The sequence below is a fragment of the Aptenodytes patagonicus genome, chromosome 3, assembly GCF_965638725.1.
Source record: "Aptenodytes patagonicus chromosome 3, bAptPat1.pri.cur, whole genome shotgun sequence".
In the NCBI taxonomy this organism is placed as follows: Eukaryota; Metazoa; Chordata; class Aves; order Sphenisciformes; family Spheniscidae; genus Aptenodytes; species Aptenodytes patagonicus.
The window spans coordinates 120,789,491-120,809,708 of NC_134951.1; the positions used below are offsets into that span (position 1 = coordinate 120,789,491).

The 20,218-nt window shown below is 39.3% G+C and overlaps 1 protein-coding gene across 2 annotated transcripts in view; it reads left to right on the forward strand.

The window, feature by feature from the left end:
- Positions 1–20,218, forward strand: part of AFTPH (aftiphilin) — a 49,259-nt gene that overhangs the window by 10,105 nt on the left and 18,936 nt on the right. For both annotated transcript variants that reach the window (XM_076335003.1, XM_076335004.1), the window contains exons 2-5: positions 1,767–3,561; positions 14,973–15,124; positions 15,662–15,788; positions 16,117–16,173. In XM_076335003.1, coding sequence (XP_076191118.1) covers positions 1,798–3,561; positions 14,973–15,124; positions 15,662–15,788; positions 16,117–16,173 — 2,100 coding nt within the window. In that variant the 5' untranslated portion in view covers positions 1,767–1,797. The remainder of the gene's footprint in view (positions 1–1,766; positions 3,562–14,972; positions 15,125–15,661; positions 15,789–16,116; positions 16,174–20,218) is intronic.

Genomic DNA, 20,218 nt, shown 5'->3' on the forward strand with positions numbered 1-20,218 from the left:
TCATGTATGACATTAAACAGCAATTGCTAGACCTTGGTGTAAAAGGGAGAGTACGCTTGAGAGATGAGGCCTCTGAGATAAGAGTGAAGCTCTTCTCTCAAATACCTTGTTAAGCAGCTGGTGCTGAGTAAGCCTATGTGGGAGCTTGTTGACAACTTATTCTTTATTCTAAACAAAATTCCTTTGCAGTCTTCTTCAGTTTGCGTGTGATGTTACAAATTACTTCATGGTTTCATCTGATAAGCATGATGTTCTTTTATAACTGCAAAACACCCTTTTAAAAAAAAAAATGTAGGTATGTTAGTCACCTTAAAGATGCCAGACTTCTGTGGCAAATACCAGGAGTTGTTTGGCTCAAGTGCTGTGGTATGGTGTGCTTGAGAAGAACTGCAGAGCTTCATTTCTTCTTGTTACACCCTTTGTGTGCTGCTGTTTAGGTGCATGTACAAAGTTGTTTGCTAAAGATGTTGGAGTTAAGGATTATGTTTTATCTGTGTTTCAGAACTAGTATTGTAAAGTCTGCACTTATTTGAATTTCTATCCACCAGAATATTTGCTAATATGTATAGGTTGTTTCCACTCTTTTTTTGTAGATAATGTTTGGTATGTTGTTACAATTTATTCATGACAAGTGTCATTTGAAATGGAAAGAGCTTGGTTGTAGCTCTCCCTTTAAGGGCTCTAAGGTATGCACTGGTTACGTGATGTGTACAATTGTGAATCTATAAATAGTAGTAGTTATTGCTTCATTAATTACACACAATATTGAAAAAAATCAAGATCACTCTTTAGGAAAGAAAGTTTTCTATCCATACCTTGCTTGTTAATGTAATGGTTTGCAGTGTTAAGATGGAGTTCTTAATCTGTTTCTATCTAGGCCATGGGAATACTTTCTTTTTTTTTTTCCCCTCTGATTTAGTGATTTGCATTTAAATATTTTATGGATAATCTTGCTCCATTCTGCTTTTGAAAATAAGCTTTGATGGAGAAGTTTGTTTTGCTCTAGGCTTTGCTGCTGCTCATAATGGCATTTCCCAACTGGCGGTTCATAAGACAAAAGCAGGCTGGCAGCAGCAGCTGTGGAGACAGTGCGCGTTGGCTTGCAGTTATCAAATCCAAAGAACGGGGAGACCTAACAGAAACCCATTAATTGGTAGAAAGAAACTTAAACAGTAGAGCAGCAAATCATAACTAGTGATTATAACAGCAGTTCCTTCCTCCACTTCTTCACTGTTTCAAAGCTTAAGGAAGCATCTTTCAGAGTCTTCAGAGCTATTGTCTGAAGGTGCCTTAAGTACATGACTGTTGAGGCATAGTCCATCAAGTGGCTTAATTTGTCGCACAAACAGCTGAGTGCACTAATGAGTGTGGGAAAAGATGGACCAGGGTCATTGGCTGTTTTATGAATTGTGGGTGACAGGAGGTAGAGAACTGATGGGTTAAAACTGAGATTAGTTGTGTTGGCGTGTTGCTCAACAGCTCAAGACAAACATGATTTATGTTCTGGCATTTCAGCACTGTCTGCTGAGAATATGATCATGTAGTAGTTTACAAGAGACTCGAACTGTCCTCAGTAGATTCTTTGTGACTTCTGAAACAAAAGAGTTGGTTAGAAAATGGGTTTGGGGAATGTTCCTTTCTCATATCTAATATGGACATTGATCTATACGCACACTTTTAAAATAAAATGTGAAACAGTAAAAATAAAAAATGAGATGATGAAAGCTAGCCAAATTCTAATATACTTCTTTTTTTCCCTATTACAGAAATACATTAACTTTGAAGTGGAACTAAACAATGGAACCAGATATTATTCGAATGTATTCCTCATCCCCTCCACCACTAGACAATGGAGCTGATGATGATGATGAAGATGAATTTGGAGGATTTTCTGGTGTAAGCACTGCTGGAGTAGCTTTTGCTGATTTTGATACACCAGACTACAGTCATCCAAAGGAGGAGTTTATACCCACAAATCATTTCATCCCACTTCATGATTATTCTGACAATGTAGCTAGCATTACAACTTTCACATCTGTTAAAAATGTTAAAGATAAAGACTGCATTGCAGAGCTTCCTACTCTTACTAAGGAACTTTCTGATATGTCAGCTACTAGTACCAGCAAAGAAAAATCTAAGTTTAGAACTTCAGGTACTACTTTAGAAGATGTAAACAAAAGAGGGGAACAAAGAGACAACACTGGGAAATCGGAGGGTTTTTCTTCTCGTGTCGTTAGAACTGGTATAGCAGTTGAGAGCCAGGATGAGCAAATAGATGCTTGTAATGGTGAGAAACTTCCATGTCTAGAGATTCTAACAAATGGATTTGCAGCATCGGACCCTGTAAATCCTCAGGGAACAGAAGATCTAGACAGTATCGGTGACTCAAAGGGACTGAAAACTGTTAGTGCTCATAGTACTGAGAAAAATTTGAACTCAATGCCTAGCTCAGGTGAAGACTTTGCAGATTTTGCTACATTCTCAAACAAAAAACCAATCCATTTAGAGGGAACAGGACCTACAGTACGCAGTGTTCTTAATGAAAGAGACTGTCTGAGCATTCAGGAGAACAACAGAATAAACAGAGTAACTTGTAATGAAGAAGAGGTTTGCATTTCAGAAATCAGTTGTGAACAGGGTCCCTCAGCACTGGAAGATAATGAATTTGCAATTTCTAGTACGTCTCGAATAACTGGAAGTTCAATATGCACTACTGAAAATGGAGAATGCAGTGGGAGGAGAAGACAACACGGCACAGAGAATGGCAAAGATTTTACTAGGCCTGATGACTCTTCGCGAACAGAGGACATCAAGGTTGATGAGATCCGAAGCCTAAGCAGTGATCTTGCAGGAGAAAAACTGGGTGATTCTGAAGATCTTAAGAATGGTGGAAGTCGTACTGAAGTTGTAGCTTGCAGTGACGCACATGACGATGATTTTGGTGATTTTGGTTCAGTCAGCAATGTATCTCCCACCTTCATTAATGCTCAAGAATCAATAAATGCTCTAGATTTAGAAGGAACTTCCAAACAGCCCGCACATATTGGTGAACCTAATGATGAATTTGGTGAATTCAGGGACACAAGTACTGTTTCTCAGCAGCCAGCAAGGTTGGATCAAGCTGAACTAAATCAGACTGCTGACACTTTAGAATGTGATAATACCAGTAAAACTTCTGGCTTAGACTTCCAGCATACTACTGAGGTAGAAAATGGTGACGATTGTGAATTTGGAGACTTTGATTCAGTGCCAAAACCTCAAGATGAGACTGTTGCTTTTCAGGACTCTGATGACTTTGCGGACTTCAGTTCAGCAGGTTGTAACCAGGCTACAGACTGGAATGCTTTTGAAGATGAACAAAAAGACAGCTGTTCTTGGGCTGCCTTCGGAGATGAGCAAGCTGGTGAATCTCATCACAGAAAAGAGACGTGGCAGTCACATAGGACAGATGCGTCTGCCAGGATTGATGGTCCAGTATTACACAAGACTGACAGTTTTGCTTTAGCATCTTTCCAAGGAACTACCAGTAAGCAATCTCAAGAGCCAGCACCTTCAGTTCAGGTAAGGGTGTTCTTGATTTTGTTCAGTCTTGTTCTGCTCTTGTGCATATTGCTTTTCCTGGTTCCTGCTTCTGCGTACAACAAATATTTGGATGGTCCTTGTTTGTCTTGTGGGAGAGATTTAATTTGGTGGGTGAGATGGGCTGGTATGAAATAGTATGCTGTGTTTGCATCTTGTATCTTTTGCGCTGTTACTTCCTGGAGAAAAATGAGCGGGGTATGCTGGAACTTTGTATGCATTTGGTTTGATGATTGTATGTGGTCCTTTACATAAACTGATCAAAGGAATAATCCATCGTAAACATTTCAGAGCCTGTGATAGTTCTTCCTTTGCTTCATAGTTTACTGTCATTTGCGGGGTGCGCTCTGATGTTGCCTTTTCATAAAATAGTGGTGTGACTGGAAGCTGAGATTAATAGTTCCCAAAATTTTTCATCGCCATTCTCCATCGTGTTTTCAAAATCTGATTTAAAGTGATGACTTGATTTGTAAATAGCTGCACTCATTTGCTTAGAGCAGAGAGCATGAGAAAATATGACCTATGGAGTTCTGTCCCTGGTATTCCAACCCCTGGGAAGTTAACCATTTAAAAGTTATTTAAAAATAAGTCTCTGTTATACATTAATTGTGGGAAGTTCCACGTTATAGCAACATCACAACAATAGGACTGATGATTTCTTAAAGCTGCTGCTATATCTCATTAGGAGTTTTGGGGAGGGTGAAATAGATAGGTTTATTTCTTACCCCCACCCTCTACTGTTTCTACCTTAGTTGCTAAGTATGTATTAATTCCTTCCTAAGTCTTTTCACCAGTCATCTTTGAGATCTGTGCCCGCTTATACATAGTTAATTTTTAATATTACTTTTACAGAATTCAGAGCAACAATTTGAGTTTAAAATTCTCTTCAGTGCTGCTTTTTAATCATGTCATCCCGTGTGAGTAGTTCAGAGTATGCTCTGTCTTTTTGAAACGTGCAGCAACACGAGCAATAAAGGGTATTAGTGGTAATATGTGTCTGAAAGGTTTGGATCTTCTCTGGCAGTCAAAGGAAATGAGGCAAGTCCTTTCTTGCAGGACCTTGCATAGGCTTGGTGATAGCCCTGCCTCTTTCCGTTTCCTAACAGTGACAGGTGAAGTGGCTTTTCAGAAGAAAGTTGTGCCAGCCGGAGCTTTGCAAGCATCAGCAAATGGAATGGAGCTTTTGGGGCTTAGCTCTGATTTCTTGGTCATGTTAAAAGGTGTGAGCCTCAGCTCCTGACACATCTTTCGTGCTGTTTTGTGCAATGACTAACACATCAAATTTCAAAGTGGCTTTCTGAGCCAAAAAAAGTCTCGCGAGTGAACCTGCAGGTGGATTTTTGTGCCTATGCAAAACCTTGCTCATCATCACCTGAATGTGTGGGTCCATTTCTCAAGTTGAAAGCATGAATCTGTTGTTATCTATTCTGTTGGTCATTCACCCATAAAATTGGAGAGTACTAAGGTCATTAGTGCAATTAATCTAAATTGTTCCTGTTGCCACTTGAAAGACTGTCCAGAATCTGACAAAGAAATGGGGTGGGGAGATGATTCTAGTAAATCATCCATTTTTTTAGTTAATCATGCTATTAAGGGATAGTCTGAAGGTTTCAAACATTTAATTTTACTTACAATTTTCCGTAATTTTATGATGGAGTTTCAATAGAGAACACTTCTGAATGTAGATGTTTATAAAAGCAGAACCTTCAGATGTTCTGTAATTTATTTTTTTTTTTTCCCCTCCCCAAGTCTGCCTTAACAAAAGATAAAAGCGAAGTTACAATGGAAGTTCTTCGGTGATCTGTCATGAAGTCATACAGTAGTTTGGTTAGATTGTAAAGCAAGTTTTAAGACTTAAATATTTTTTTCATTCCTTCTCTTTATACTACAGCCAATTGTGACTGTATATATAAATATAAAGTGATGTTCTGCCTCCCTTGCCAGTGAGGAAGTACAACCCAAAGCGTGTTTTACACAAACAAGCTGTAGAGGAAGTTGATCTGGATATGTTTTCTCTGTTGCAATAGTTTCCTTAGCCTTGCAATGACTGTTAGTTAACTGAAAAAAAAAGATGAAGCAACTAACTCTTAAAACAATAGTTGCATGTTTTCAAAACTTACTTTGTATTCTGTAAGTTCTTTAAGTTTTGGAAGGGTCTACTGAAATCTTTTTACATTAAAAAAAAAAGCTTTGTTTTAATCTTAAGTGGTAATTCTGTTTTTAATCCATTGAGCCACAGTTTAGTAAGTTACATTTGGAAACATTGAGATTAGTTGAGTCAACATGAGCCAGCAGACAGTCTCAGTACTTTGAGTGCAGAATCTTAGTAAAATTAAACTCGGATTTTGATCAGCTTCCTTACTTTCACTGAGGTCAAACCACAAAATAACAGCATTTTAAAGTATTTGCTGATCTTGTTTCCCATGTATTAAAGTTGAGTTCTGGAGCTGTTTGAGGCAAAAGCAGAAACACTTGCATGCAAAATAAAGCTAGGGAGAGGTAAGCGAACAAGGTTGTTTTTATTACCCTGACCAAAGGAGGATAGGGAGGAGTAGATCACTTGCATCAGTGTATAGCTGGCAGATCTAAAAAGCACTTGCTGTAGCAACTTAAAGGGAGCAGGCTGTGCAAAGGAGAAATACTGCATGTGTTAGACACTTGAGATAGATGTGAAAATCGAGACCTTGGCTTAGGCTAAAGATAGGCTGGGATCATTTACAAGACACTGTATACACTTGATCTGTAATATTGAGGCTAGGAGAGTCACTGTAATATGGTAGTGAAATAATTTTGAATGGTGCATAAACAGAAAGACCTTAATGTAATTCTTTACTTCTCAGTTTTCTGCTTTTGTATACTTAGCCAGCAGCATTACCGTTTAATGTGGAAATGATGTATACAGCAATTTTCATCCTTCCAGAATGCAGCATGAAAGGAAAGTTATTTACCAGTAGCTCAAGTTCCCTTGCCAATGGTCTCTGCATATTTTCCTTTCTGTTTCCTTAGTTTGTATATTCTGGATGTGGAGGCAGCAGCAAAATTTTGTGCTTTCTGCATGTGGTCTTGATCGTAAGGTATATGTCAGGCAAACTGTTTTAAAGACTGTGGATTTGGTATAATGTTTAATTAAAAATTAGACTTTGCTTGAATTCAACTAATTAATCCAGTTTTTCTTACAAAATATAGAACGTAAAAGAAGAAAGTAAGGGGAAAAAGGTCACAAAAATTACCTTATATAGTGACATGTAGTGGCAAAAAGATCATTATGTCTTTTCTCCTTCGCCTTTGGTCTTAGGCTTTCTGAATCCTGCACACGATCTAAAACATAGGATTTGTAACATGCTGACTTCTTCTATTCGGTAGGGTTGCATGGAGGGGAGAAGAAAAAGGGCATGGTATATGGTAGTCAGTTAGAATTACTGGAAGAATTTGTAATCCCTTAGGCAAAAGTTCCAGTTTCAAAGGCTGATGGACACAGATACGCAAACTGTTGTTTGAACTCATATTAATACTAGCATATACATAAATCATTTAATGTCTGTCTTCAGCTGAAAAATACGTAATATTTGGTTTCAGTATAGCTGCAGGTTTGTATTTGAGATGTGCCTTTGTGTTCATTAAAACTGATTTAGGATGTAGTAGTGGGTGAATTGGTTGATCTAACAAGTTTTGAGTGAACCTGCGCTGTGCCATATGCATTAATCCCCTTTACGTGATCACATAACACACTACTAAGTTATGTTTGTAAGGAATATAAGGCTCATAGCACAGCTTTTTCCGTGAGATAGTGTTGAACATTAGTCAGTTGAGGGGGTTACTCCGCTGTATTTTGCGTTAAGAATATATATAGAACTTAGGCTGCAAAGCACAAGAGCAGTTATTACCTATGGTAATCATGTGGGTGGGTAATAGGGCTGTGCCTAGCTGTGTTCAAGGAGTATAGGCATCTCTAGAGGAGGAGGAGATGAATAATGGCTTGGTTGGAAGGCCAAAACTCTTACCTGGTTTATCTGAGAGTTAACAAATCCTGGAAAGGGAGGAAGGGAAAACTGAACAGTCCTCTAAGTGGGTTTTAAGATCCTCCGCATATTAGAGAGCCTATGCTCACAGGCTCTGCCTCCTCAGATTAATCAGACAGTGTGGGTGATGTACAGTTACTAAGCCACACATATGCATCAAGACAAAGAAAACCCTGGATCACTGTCACTTAGTACTGTCTTGGGCAATGAAGTCATCCTCTTGCAAAAAAGTAATTATGACCATAAAGACTTCAGCCTCCCAGTTCACTAAGATAAATTAAGATAGTGTTGGCTAAATTAAGTTCAGACAGTTGGGTAACAACTTGCAGTGTAAATATATCTGTCTGGAAAGGGTTTTGGGTTTTTTAATGTCTGTAGCACAGTTTTTAAGTATGTGCAGCTGAATAACAGTAGAAAACAGACCATTAAAAGTAGCCCATAATTGCTGTATTTCAGAACAGGTTGGCTAAGGGGATCTTACAAAAGAAAATAGTTTGGGAGGAGGTTGTTTTAGCACTTCTGTTTATATATCACAGAACAAAATTATTTTCCATTTTGTATGCATGTTTCACCTACTATACTTCCTTTCAGAGCCTGACTGAAAAGTTAGTACACCACCACTAGATAATAACAACATGACTGACTGAGGTGGGAAGTCAGTTTTATGTAGCCTAGATAAATAACTGTTAAACTTCACTTTGCCTGCATGGAAGATGCAAGATTTGATACATTCTTCAACTGAGGGAGAATAAATGTGCAAGCCTTCCAGCAAGGAGGAGGGAAACAACTTCACATTTCTACAGTGGACTTCCCTGTGGTTTGTAACTCTCTCATACCAAACAGTGAAAAAAACATAGAAGTCGTTGTCTTTCTCAAGGCACTAAATTTTCAGATTTGCTTTGCAGCCAAGCTCAAGATCTTCATAGTTACTTTTTAAAAATGTTTTTTTTGGATATTTAGAACTATCACTGCCACCTTATAACTCTTCAAATTATTGTAAAAAATTTTTACTCTTCATTTCTTATTGGTGAGGATTTTTAGCTCTTGTGCCATGGTACTTGATTGTACAACTACATAGCATCCTCTTGCTGGCTTGTAAATCTCAGTTTAGGACCAATGTTTCCATTATAAATTACCTGCAGGAATAAAAATTGAAACAATTCACTTTTTTACCTTTAAGAATTTTATGTCACCATCTTAAATGTAACTGCTTTGGGGGGGGAGGGGGGCGGGAGGTTGGGGGGAAGGGAGAAAAGCCATCCTATTTGGATCATGAGAAATTAAACTAGTATTCTTTGTAAGCTTTGCTTCTCTCTTTACTCAGGAGTTTTTCTGCCTGCAGCTCTTCCTCCATTGCTTCTGGGAAGGTGCTCTGTTTGCTAAGCAGAGCCTGCACATCAGAGAAAGAAATAAATTGTTGCTATGTGGAAGGCAAACTGATTCTTAGTTTAAGCAGTCCATAAACCTTTCCAAAGAAAAAACTGCCCACATTTAACTAGAAACTTAGTGATTTGTTTATGTGCATTTAGTTAACTGTTCAGATTTGTTTCTTCATGCTTGAGCCCAGAAGATTTTGAGACCCACTGAAGTTGATTAGTGTGTTCCCCATGGTGAGTTGCATTCACTGAAATGAGTTTCTCAGCTCCCCTGTGTTAACTGCATGGTCATGTAGTTTATCTCTTAAAGAAGAAAAAAAAAAAAACAAATAAATAAAAAAACCCCACATGTGGTGAAGGTACAGGAGCATATGGCAATTTAACTCCACACAGGCAAAGGTGCTGCTAGAAAATATGGTTTGGTTGTTAGAAAACCCAGTAAAGGGAGTTTCTCATTTAACCTGTGCTTTATTTTGTTAAAATGGTCATAAATACCTGTGTTAGGGACTCTCCAGAGTAGTGGGTTCATGATTTAAAATAAATAAAATCTGTCTGATTAATCAGTTTCCTTTCTTGGCTTCTGGCCACTGAGCTTTGTTCTGCCGCTTTGTTGAGAGCCTTTACTCGGCTTCTGAATTCTAACTAGAAGCTGATCATGTCCATATGGACTTAATTCCTTTCCTAAATTATGCATTTAGCATCTTGGATCCTTCATGTGCTCATTTCTGTCTCCTTTCTTATGTTTTTCTGTTGGATAAGATTTGAATATCTAAATACTCTCAGTAATTTAACTATTACACTGGTTTTATTTATTCTTAGGTCTCCCAGTTTTGTGTTCAATTGACGCAAGCAGCCCAGAGCTTGAGTGCTGCTTCCTTCATAGCCTCTTTCCCTGGCAGCAGGAAAAGGAGGGCTGAAGGTGACCTCTGCTTTTGACTCTCTCCCTTCCTAAAGCACCTCTGAAAGCTGCCAGAGCAGAGATGCTGCAGTCTGTAAGCAAGAGTGGGATGGGGAAATGAGGGATTGCATTGATGAATGGGGCTGTCCCCTCCGATGGAAAGTGGGGAGGAACGAGGGACAACGTGGCACTCCACTCTTGAGCTTCCAGCATGAGGAGAAGCTCACTGGATGAGCTTTTGTGTCTGCTCCGCAGCTCATGTGTGATTGGGACCGTGGAGAGAAGCAAGAAGTCTTTCCCCACCCCCCGCCTTGCACAGAGTTCCCTGAAACTTCACCCAGAGAAGCTTTACAGCAGTCATATGGTGAAAACTTCAGTCTGTATCAACTATTTCTGTAGTGTAGCCCAAGTACATTGTCTTTATGGCAAGTTTTAATATATCCTTTTCATAGCTCTGAGGAGAGGCGGTGACCTGTCACTGTTGAGTTCACGTGGAGGTGGCTGGGGAGTATTTAGTGCGCTGGATGGACAGTGTAGATTTGCTGTGTTGAAGGAGTTCATTGATTCTATAGTCTCATGGTGGACAAGAAGAGAAAAATAAATTCTGTAAAGCAAGTACTTTGGCCTTTCAGTTCTGAGGGCTGGATCTTGCCCCCTGTTTAAACCGCCAAGGAGATAAATTCTAATCCTGTGGTTATCATTTTCACTTGAAAGTCTGTTACGTCTGTGATATTTTTGTTGTTTCAGGTGATGATTACCATGTACCTTAAGTGTTTATCAAAAACTTTTATGCTTTCCCAGAAACTATGGGGCTTTGAGTTTGTCACTGTTTGAAGAATCACGGTTAATTTTTAGCATGGCAGCTGTAGCCTTCTTTCACATCTTCAGTATGTGCCTTCAAGAATTACTCTTCTCAAATGGCAGTGCAGAACACTCACATATTAAATATTTTTAGTAACATGAAAAGTGGAGAAAAGTTCTTGTTTCCTTTTGTGCCTTTTTTTTCCAAGATTTTTCATCCTGAAAGACAGGACTCTACTGTGTATGACAAGTAATATTTTCTAATGGTCCATTTTGTACAAACAATAGATTGAGGTTTGTAGAAGATGGACATTTCCACTAATTTCAAAATCTTGGTAATGCCCTATATACCTGGGAGCTGTGACCACAGGATTTCATTACCAGTTAGAAGAACAAGTTCAGCTGCTTCCTTTAGGGACACTGCCACTGCCCGGGAGATGTGTGTTTGTACGCTCGTCCCTGTGTCCATTTGCACACATAGAATTAATTACTCTGGTTTGCTATGGAAACCGTTCTTCTCTATCATATATAAATAAGGGCTAAGCATTTCTGGAAATTTAGAAAAGATGAAAGGAAGTGTAAAGAATGCTATAATTAACCTGTTCCTGAAATTTTGGCACAGTAAGAGCTCAGATTTGAAATTGGGTGTTGACTGAGATGCTGCTTGGTTCCCAGAGACTTTCTGTTAATTCTTTCATTACCTAAGTGAGCATATTCTTAGTCGCTAGCGTGTTCTCAAATGTTGATCCTTTTCAAGAAACATGATGCCTTGCTGTTTTCATGATCAAATGTCTTGCGTCTGCCACTTCCTTTTTACTGGGGATATGTATTCCTGCTGTATTACAGAAATGAAGTAAGCATCACCTGTTCATGTAAGATGATATATTGTAGGCAAAGTTAAGTTTTAAAACTTAAGTAGAGCATGCTTTTATGTGCTGAAACGTTAGGCTAGAATCTGGAATACTGTTTAGTTTTACTTCCTAAAAATGTAAATTAATGTCTTAGTTCTGGTCAACAAACACAAAACAGCCTACAAGTAATGTGACAAGTATTGTAACTTACTGTGCGGCCAAAATGATTGGGCATTAAGAGATGATTAAAAGGAAAATTACATACTGTAGAACATGACTCATTATGGTCAGAATATACCAGTGAGGTAATGAAGAGGAAAGGAGGAAAAAAAAAAAGTGAGTCAGGTATGCTGTGTAATTCAGATCCTTTGATAGTATAGTAATTATGGTATTTTGACATTATGCTTTGCAAATAACCAAACCTGGTGGCTGTCCCTGTCAGGCATTTCTTTCACAGGTAGCAAAACTGAAGAGCTGATGTTCTAAGCAAGTTAATTTTCCTGCTTTTTGCAGTTAGAGGCTGAATAGGGAGAATAGGCTGAACAGACTTGGTTCACAGTTCCCGACTCATCATCCTGACTCCAATACGGAATCAAGATATTCTGATAACGTGGTGTTTGCCTCTGTGTTATGTTTCCTGTACTATGTTTGCTGATATACATGGTCAGTGGTTTGCTTAATTGAGACAAGAGACGAGGCAAATTTTCAGATAAAAATTCAAATGAGAAGTGTTGTAGATAACTATTACAGTTGTGAAGCAGATATTCTGGTGCATAAAGGCTTGTCCCAACTGTATCGGTTGGTCTAATTAAAATATGTAACTTCAACCTACCAGCCTTGCTTCTCTGAACCTTAAATCATTTCAGTTGTAACAAAAACCTCTGTCTGAGGTTTATGTTTGTAAATTCAGCATTGCTGCTGGAATATGCTGCATCTCCACAGGAGGGCTCTGCTGGCATAGCTATCCTAGCACACACTGTGGGATGGTCGTGGGATTTTCACCTACTCAGTTTCTTTTCCATTTTTTTCCCAGTAGAAAAGCGGGTGTTGGAGCTGCTGGGTGCTGCCCTGTGTGTGGTGCTGCAGACCATTGGAAAAATGGCTGTTGAGGAACTCCAGACTAGAAAGATAGAAGTGCTCCTTTTGTACCAGGCTTGCATCTCCTTCCCCTAGCAAGAAGAGAGATTCAGGTGCTGCTGTCAAAAAAAAAAAAAAACAAACAAAAAACAAAACAAAACAAAAGACATTGAAAAAAAGGCTTTAATTTCATTTTTATGAGCATACCTTGCAATTGATACTTTTTAATGAATGTTAAGAGATTGCCGGTTACCTGTTTTCAGTGGGTTGAACTGGGGAAAAAAAAATATATTCCATGTCAGTGGTATATCTGATGTTTGAGACAGTTCATAGAGCTATAATAAAGTTGAAATTCTGTGTCTATATGGAAATACAACAGAGAGAAGAGATAGAAATGTAAGGGAAGAACTTAAAAAGAATGAAAGTGTACTAAGCTTGTAAAAAAAAAAAAAAAAAAAAAGGGGGGGGGATTTTTATTTTGATTTTGTGGGGGTGGGAGGTTGTTTGAGGGCTTTGTTTTTAATATTAAATCCGTCTGCCAAGGCCCACGTGGCAAGAATTGGAGCATTCTCCAGTGCGTGCTGTGGAATTGAAATGCCTGGAAACCATTAGTACCAATATGTGCTGTTTATATTGCTGAGACCTTATCCTACCCAACAGCAGTGATCGTGGCACTGGTGGAGAGAAAAGCAGGAGACATTTGCTGTGTTATGAAACTTAAGAAGCTTGTCTGCCTTCCTCAGATGCTGAAGTTTCCTTTCTCCCAAGGGACACTGAAGTGATGGCGACATCAAGACACGGTTGCAGCTACTGTGACAAGCAGGAAATCCTGCCTAGTCTCTCAAAACCAGGGAATATAGATCTGTAGCCCTCCTGCAAAACTCCTCAGTATTTGTATTTACATACTCTTGGTGTGAGTTTATAAGGTAAAGCAGCAGAAAGAAGGTCAGACGAGAGTAACGTAGATAAAGTTGTGGTTATGCAAACTGTGCTGCTATCTAGCTGGCTCCTTATTCAGCTAAAATAAAACTTAGTGGGGATTTTTTGTTGTTATTGAAGTTATTTGGCTAGGATAGAAACATTCCCAAGGTTGGCTTTTAACCCCCACAGGATCGCAGCATTCAGCCTCAACTGTCTGAATCATGAATGGGAGGAAAGGGAAATTGCTTGGAAGAAAGTAATTCTTCTATTTAAATTAAACTCTAACATGTGAAAACACAAATAGGTTTTGGGGCAAGAAATTAAGGCATTAAGTAATTCTTCTTTTTCTTCGTTAGTTTTTTGTTCTGGAGAAGTACCAAACAAATCTTACAAATACTTTTTGACAAATAATATGTTTAAATGCCTTAGACTTGGCTCTTCTGCGTTATACCTGACTATCACATGAACAGTAGCAAATGAAGCTGGGGATTATAGTTTTCCTACATCTGAGTCATAGAATCATAGAATCACTGAGGTTGGAAAAGACCTCTAAGATCATCGAGTCCAGCCATCGACCCAACACCACCACCCACTAAACCATGTCCCTAAGTGCCTCATCTACTCGTCTTTTAAATACCTCCAGGGATGGGGACTCAACCACTTCCCTGGGCAGCCTGTTCCAATGTTTCACCACTCTTTCAGTAAAGAAATTTTTTCTCACATCCAATCTAAACCTCCCCTGGCACAACTTGAGGCCATTTCCTCTCGTCCTATCGCTTGTTACTTGGGAGAAGTCATTGAAACTAACAGTTTTTTAGGAAGTGTGCAGTCTTTGGACTATAAATGTTTTTTTTCTTACCATTTTTGAAGTTGTTATCATACCATGAGCATGTTGCACATCAGGCTAAGTTTTGTGGGACCTTTAACTGCATACACCTTATAAGAAGTGAAGCTGTCTTCTGAATCAACGTTATGTCTCAAGTTTGGATTGAAGTGCATTGTCATTAAGTGAAATGATACTGGTTTTGGTTTATATTTCAGATAATGTTCAATACCAAGCTTGCTGAAAAAATGTGTTCAGTAAAACTCTTAGGATGTGTAGAATTGGAGACTTTTAACACATCCTAAGTAAATGTAGCTTTATACTCGTTGCACATCTTTTCTGCTAATTTATAATAAAGAGTGACTCTGGTAAGAACTGTTCTGGACTCTTCTGTAAGAGCTCACTTTGCAGAGGGCAAGATTCTTACTGTTTCTCAATAGCTACCAGCCTGTATTTTGGTGCTTATAAAAAGTCTTGTGATCCTCTGACAGTTATATATTTTGTGGTAAGTGAAACTTTGTATCAGCTATGTGTTGTTTTCCATCTTAACTTATTTTTATGATTTTGGACTCCTTTTCTTTAAAGCAGTTAACAAAACTTGACATAAATATTTTCTCTTTGATATAGACAACATTGCTAAGTCGTCTGGAACGAATATTTGAAGTCTGTTTTCCTTCCATGCCTGTTCTTGAAATGGAAGAAGAAATAAGTTCCTTGAATTGTTTGTTGGAAGGAGGTGACAAGCAGATGACAACTGAGGAGACCTTAGCAAATACTGGGTAAGAAGCCATAATGCAACAAACTTAAAATGAAGTAGAAACGTGTCTTCTATAGGAACTTAAAACATATAGCAGTAATTCAAAATTAGTTGTTTGCTTCAAGTGTTTTGAAAAACTATCGAGTAAAAATTAGGTATCTAGTAGAATGCTTGTTTTCAGTGACTATGTATACCAGGAGTATTTCACTGAGCATATCGACTTAGTCAGCAGCATATCATCTTCTTTTAAGTGATGTCTCTGAGTTAATCAGAATATGTCTTATTAGTTACACTTGATATGAATTGCTATATTTATTCATGTGATGATGAAGTCTAAGTAGGCCTTGTCCTGTCTGCTGTGGACATCATTTTCCAATTATAAGTCTGAACTATAATTGTTCTGAGAAGACTGTGCAGTTTTAGTTCCCCTGGGTGTTGTGCTTGGGCGTAAGTTTAATTGGAATGTATAATAAGTCACCTGCATTAAAACTAGAATAAATATTCAAGGCCACTAAGCTGTTATTCCTGTTGATAACTTGATTTATGATGGGTTATATAGGGAACTGATGGACGTGTGGACAGAGCTGCAGGATATCCATGATGCATATGGGCTGAGATACCAGTGGGGTGGCTCCCACAGCAACAAAAAGCTTTTGTGCTCCTTGGGAATCGACACAAGAAATATTGTGAGTCTGTCAGTAAAACTTGCTTTCTAAATAATGGAGCTGCTTTAAATGTAGAATCAGGTGGAAGTCTTTTTGTGTGAATGCTTGTCTCTTAATTGCATAGCTGCACTGAACATGGCTTTTCATGACAGACCATCTGACAACTTAACTTTTTATAAGCCCTATTAATCTTAAAAGTTGCATTAGTTTTTAACCGTTGTGTTATATTTAACATAGTATTTACTCTCTGATATTAATCTTATACAAGTTATATAACATTGAAAAAAATATTATCATCACTGACACAGAAACTCTTAAGTAAACTTTGTTGTTGTTGTTGTTTTATCAGCTCTTTACAGGCAACAAGAAACAGCCTGTTATAGTACCCATGTATGCAGCAGGACTGGTAAGCTGGTTTTGTTTTGGGGGGTTTTTTTAGTGTTATTTTTTGTTATAGTTCCAACAGCATTATATAATGATGTATATTAAATGACATTAAGCACCAAGTGTGCTGAAAGATATTTTTGTAAGTATGGTTATGGCTTAGGCATCAGTAGAAATGCTAGAAAAGAATCATCAAATACACAATTTTCATTATGTGTGCAAGGAGATACTTTAAATGAAAAAAGTATCGATTTACTCATTTCATAAAGCAAGCTATTTATCTGATAAGGTGGGCTAGCTAGTGTAAGCTCAGTTTGAGGCATTTTCTAAAAAAAAAAAATTTATTGAAGTAATGTATTAATTTGTATGCAGCGATAAAAAGTTCTTGCTGAATTTTAACTATTAAGTATAAGGTATAGATGTATAAATGTCAACTAAAACTTGACATGAGAAACTAGATCATTAAATAGTTGTCAAAAATGACAAAGGAACATGGAAATTAATCAAAACATCGATTCACATCAGCACTTGTGGGAAGCCCTGGCACTAAGACCAGATGCTTCAAAGGAAGGTTAAGAACTGCTAGATAGTTATGGTATTCCATTAAATGTGTGTAGGAAGTTTTCTCAGCGCGCTCGAGCATTCCTCTTTGTGCAACTCTTTCTCTGACAGACTGTTTGTTAATTACTTGATTGCATCTCAATACCCCTAGGTCAAGAGAGATGCATGGTAGTGCTTTGCAGTGTTCTTGGCATATTAATAAAGGACCCACATATATATATATATTAGGCTATTTATGCATACAAAAAGCATTGTATAGGCAGTATTGTGTTGCCTCAAGTGCTAAATATATGTATAGCAAGCATAATTTAGATTTCTGTAGATTGAAGGAAACTCAAGTAACCTAGTGCAGTAAGATCAACTGTTTTCACTTAAGCCGATATTCTGTAATTCCTGTTTGCCATTTCAGACTCTCTGCAATGTCTGTAGTAGTAAAAACATTCAGAAGATTTGCCATTTTTGCTAGTCTGAGCAGGATAAATATAGAATCGTAGAATCATAGAATAGTTTGGGTTGGAAGGGACCTTTAAAGGTCATCTAGTCCAACCCCCCTGCCACGGGCAGGGACATCTTCAACTAGATCAGGTTGCTCAGAGCCCCGTCTAGCCTAACGTTGAATGTTTCTAGGGATGGGGCATCCACCACTTCTCTGGGCAACCTGTTCCAGTGTTTTACCACCCTCAGCGTAAAAAATTTCTTCCTTATATCTAGTCTCAATCTACCCCCCTTTTGTTTAAAGCCATTCCCCCTTGTCCTGTTGCAACAGGCCCTGCTAAAAAGTTTGCCGCCACCTTTTTTATAAGCCCCCTTTAAGTACTGATATAGGCTGCAATAAGGTCTCCCCAAAGCCTTCTCTTCTCTAGGCTGAACAACCCCAACTCTCTCAGCCTTTCTTCACAGGAGAGGTGTTCCATCCCCCTCATCATTTTTGTGGCCCTCTTCTGGACCCGCTCCAACAAGTCCGTGTCTTTCTTATGCTGAGGGCTCCAGAGCTGGAGGCAGTACTCCAGGTGGGGTCTCACCAGAGCAGAGTAGAGGGGCAGAATCACCTCGCTCGACTTGCTGGCCACGCTGCTTTTGATGCAGCCCAGGATACGATTGGCCTTCTGGGCTGCGAGCGCCCATTGCTGGCTCATGTCCAGCTTTTCATCCACCAGTACCCCCAAGTCCTTCTCGGCAGGGCTGCTCTCAATCCCTTCATCCCCCAGCCTGTCTTGATACTGGGGGTTGCCCCGACCCAGGTGCAGGACCTTGCACTTGGCCTTGTTAAACCTCATGAGGTTCACACAGGCCCACTTCTCCAGCTTGTCCAGGTCCCTCTGGATGGCATCCCGTCCCTCTGGCGTGTCGACCGCACCACTCAGCTTGTTGTCATCTGCAAACTTGCTGAGGGTGCACTCGATCCCACTGTCTATGTCATTGAAGAAGATATTAAACAGTACTGGTCCCAGTATGGACCCCTGCGGGACACCATTCATCACCAATCTCCATGTGGACATTGAGCCGTTGACCACTACCCTCTGGATGCGACCATCTAACCAATTCCTCACGCACCGGACAGTCCACCCATCAAATCCATACCTCTCCAGTTTAGAGAGAAGGATGTTGTGGGGGACCATGTCAAAGGCCTTACAGCGGTCCAGATATAGATGATATCTGTAGTCCTTCCCGTGTCCACTGATGTAGTCACTCCATCATAGAAGGCCACTAGGTTAGTCAGGCAGGACTTGCCCTTGGTGAAGCCATGCTGGCTGTCTCGAATCACCTCCCTGTCCTCCATGTGCCTTAGCATAGCTTCCAGGAGGATCTGTTCCATGATCTTCCCAGGCACAGACATCGGACTGACTGGCCTGTAGTTCCCTGGGTCTTCCTTTTTTCCCTTTTGAAAAATGGGGGTTATGTTTCCCCTTTTCCAGTCAGTGGGAACTTCACCGGACTGCCACGACTTCTCAAATACAATGGATAGTGGCTTAGCAGCTTCATCCGCCAGTTCCTTCAGGACCGGCAGATGGATCTCATCGGGTCCCATGGACTTGTGCACCTTCAGGTGCCTTAGATGGTCTCGAACCTGATCTTCTCCCACAGTGGGCAGCTCTTTGTTTTCCCAGTCCCCACCTTTGCCTTATGTGGTTTGGGCAGTGAGGCTCGAGCACTTGCTGGTGAAGACCGAGGCAAAAAAGTCATTGAGTACCTCCGCCTTCTCCGTGTCCCGGGTAACCAGGTCTCCCATTTCGTTCCAGAGAGGGCCCACATTTTCCCTCATCTTCCTTTTATCCCTGACGTACCTATAGAATCTTTTCTTGTTGCCCTTGATGTCCCTGGCCAGATGTAATTCTATCAGGGCTTTAGCTTTCCTAACCTGATTCCTGGCTGCTCGGACAATTTCTCTGTATTCCTCCCAGGCTACCTGTCTTTCTCTGGAAACCTATGTGTATATATACACATACAAACACACATGCACTTTTATATGGTCATTCACACATAGAATATAAAAGGATTACATTTTTCTTTGGTATATATTAAGCCAATTTAATCTGTAGGTTAATTTTGTAGAGTGACTTCTACTGTCAGTTTCTAGGGCCATTGTTTTCTGATGCATCAAGGTCAGCTCATGTACTTCTTTGAATGTAAGCATGGTATTCTGATACAGAGAGATAAAACATCTCATAGCAATTGCTGTTTTCTTCCTGTAACATGTTTGTGAGCAAGACTGTGCTTGTACGCAACATGTGCAGTTACTTTTTTGCAACAGATTGTTGTTCCTGATTAATTATCTCCTAAATTTTTTATATACTTGTGCATGCAATAAGCTGGATAGAGATGAGATGGTGGTAGGGGGAAAGTGGCTTGCGGCTTTCCGTTGCCACACTGCTTCATGTGTTTCTCTGCTGTCCAAAAGAATTTATTTAACTGGTGGTTAAATTCTAAGCTCCCCTAACATGGAGTAGAAGCATTTGTGGGACAGCTGATCTTGGTGGCTGACTTCCTGCAATTATTTTAAAATACACTCGTTGCAAATCCAATGGTTTTATTTGGGGGTTTCTTTTCTCATACCTCATTGTTCTGAGGTGGTTTGCATGTCTCAGTGCAAACTTTGGTCTTTCTGTAGATCTCTTTCTGAATTTTATTCAGGAACACCAGAAATTTCAGACATTTTTTCATAGTACTGTTTAGCTTTGAACACTTTGTTTAAAATTAAAAATGTGGTTTTAATTATTTTCTTAATGCTTTTTAATGCATTTATTTCCATGTCAGTAATTACTGTTCTTGGTATCATTCCGCAAACTGGTAATTCAACTTGTTTCCTCTGAATTACTTAATTGTTGAAATGGAATGAATGCACTTGTACCTTCGTGATGGGCCCTTTGATATTTCTGGAATAGTCTACACACAATTGGGAGGAGATGATGTCACCTTATCAAGTAGCTGTTTCCTCCAGTTTAAGTTACATTATTGAAAGTTGGAAGCAAGCTCCAGCTAAGCACTTGGGTTTCTGTTACTGGCTC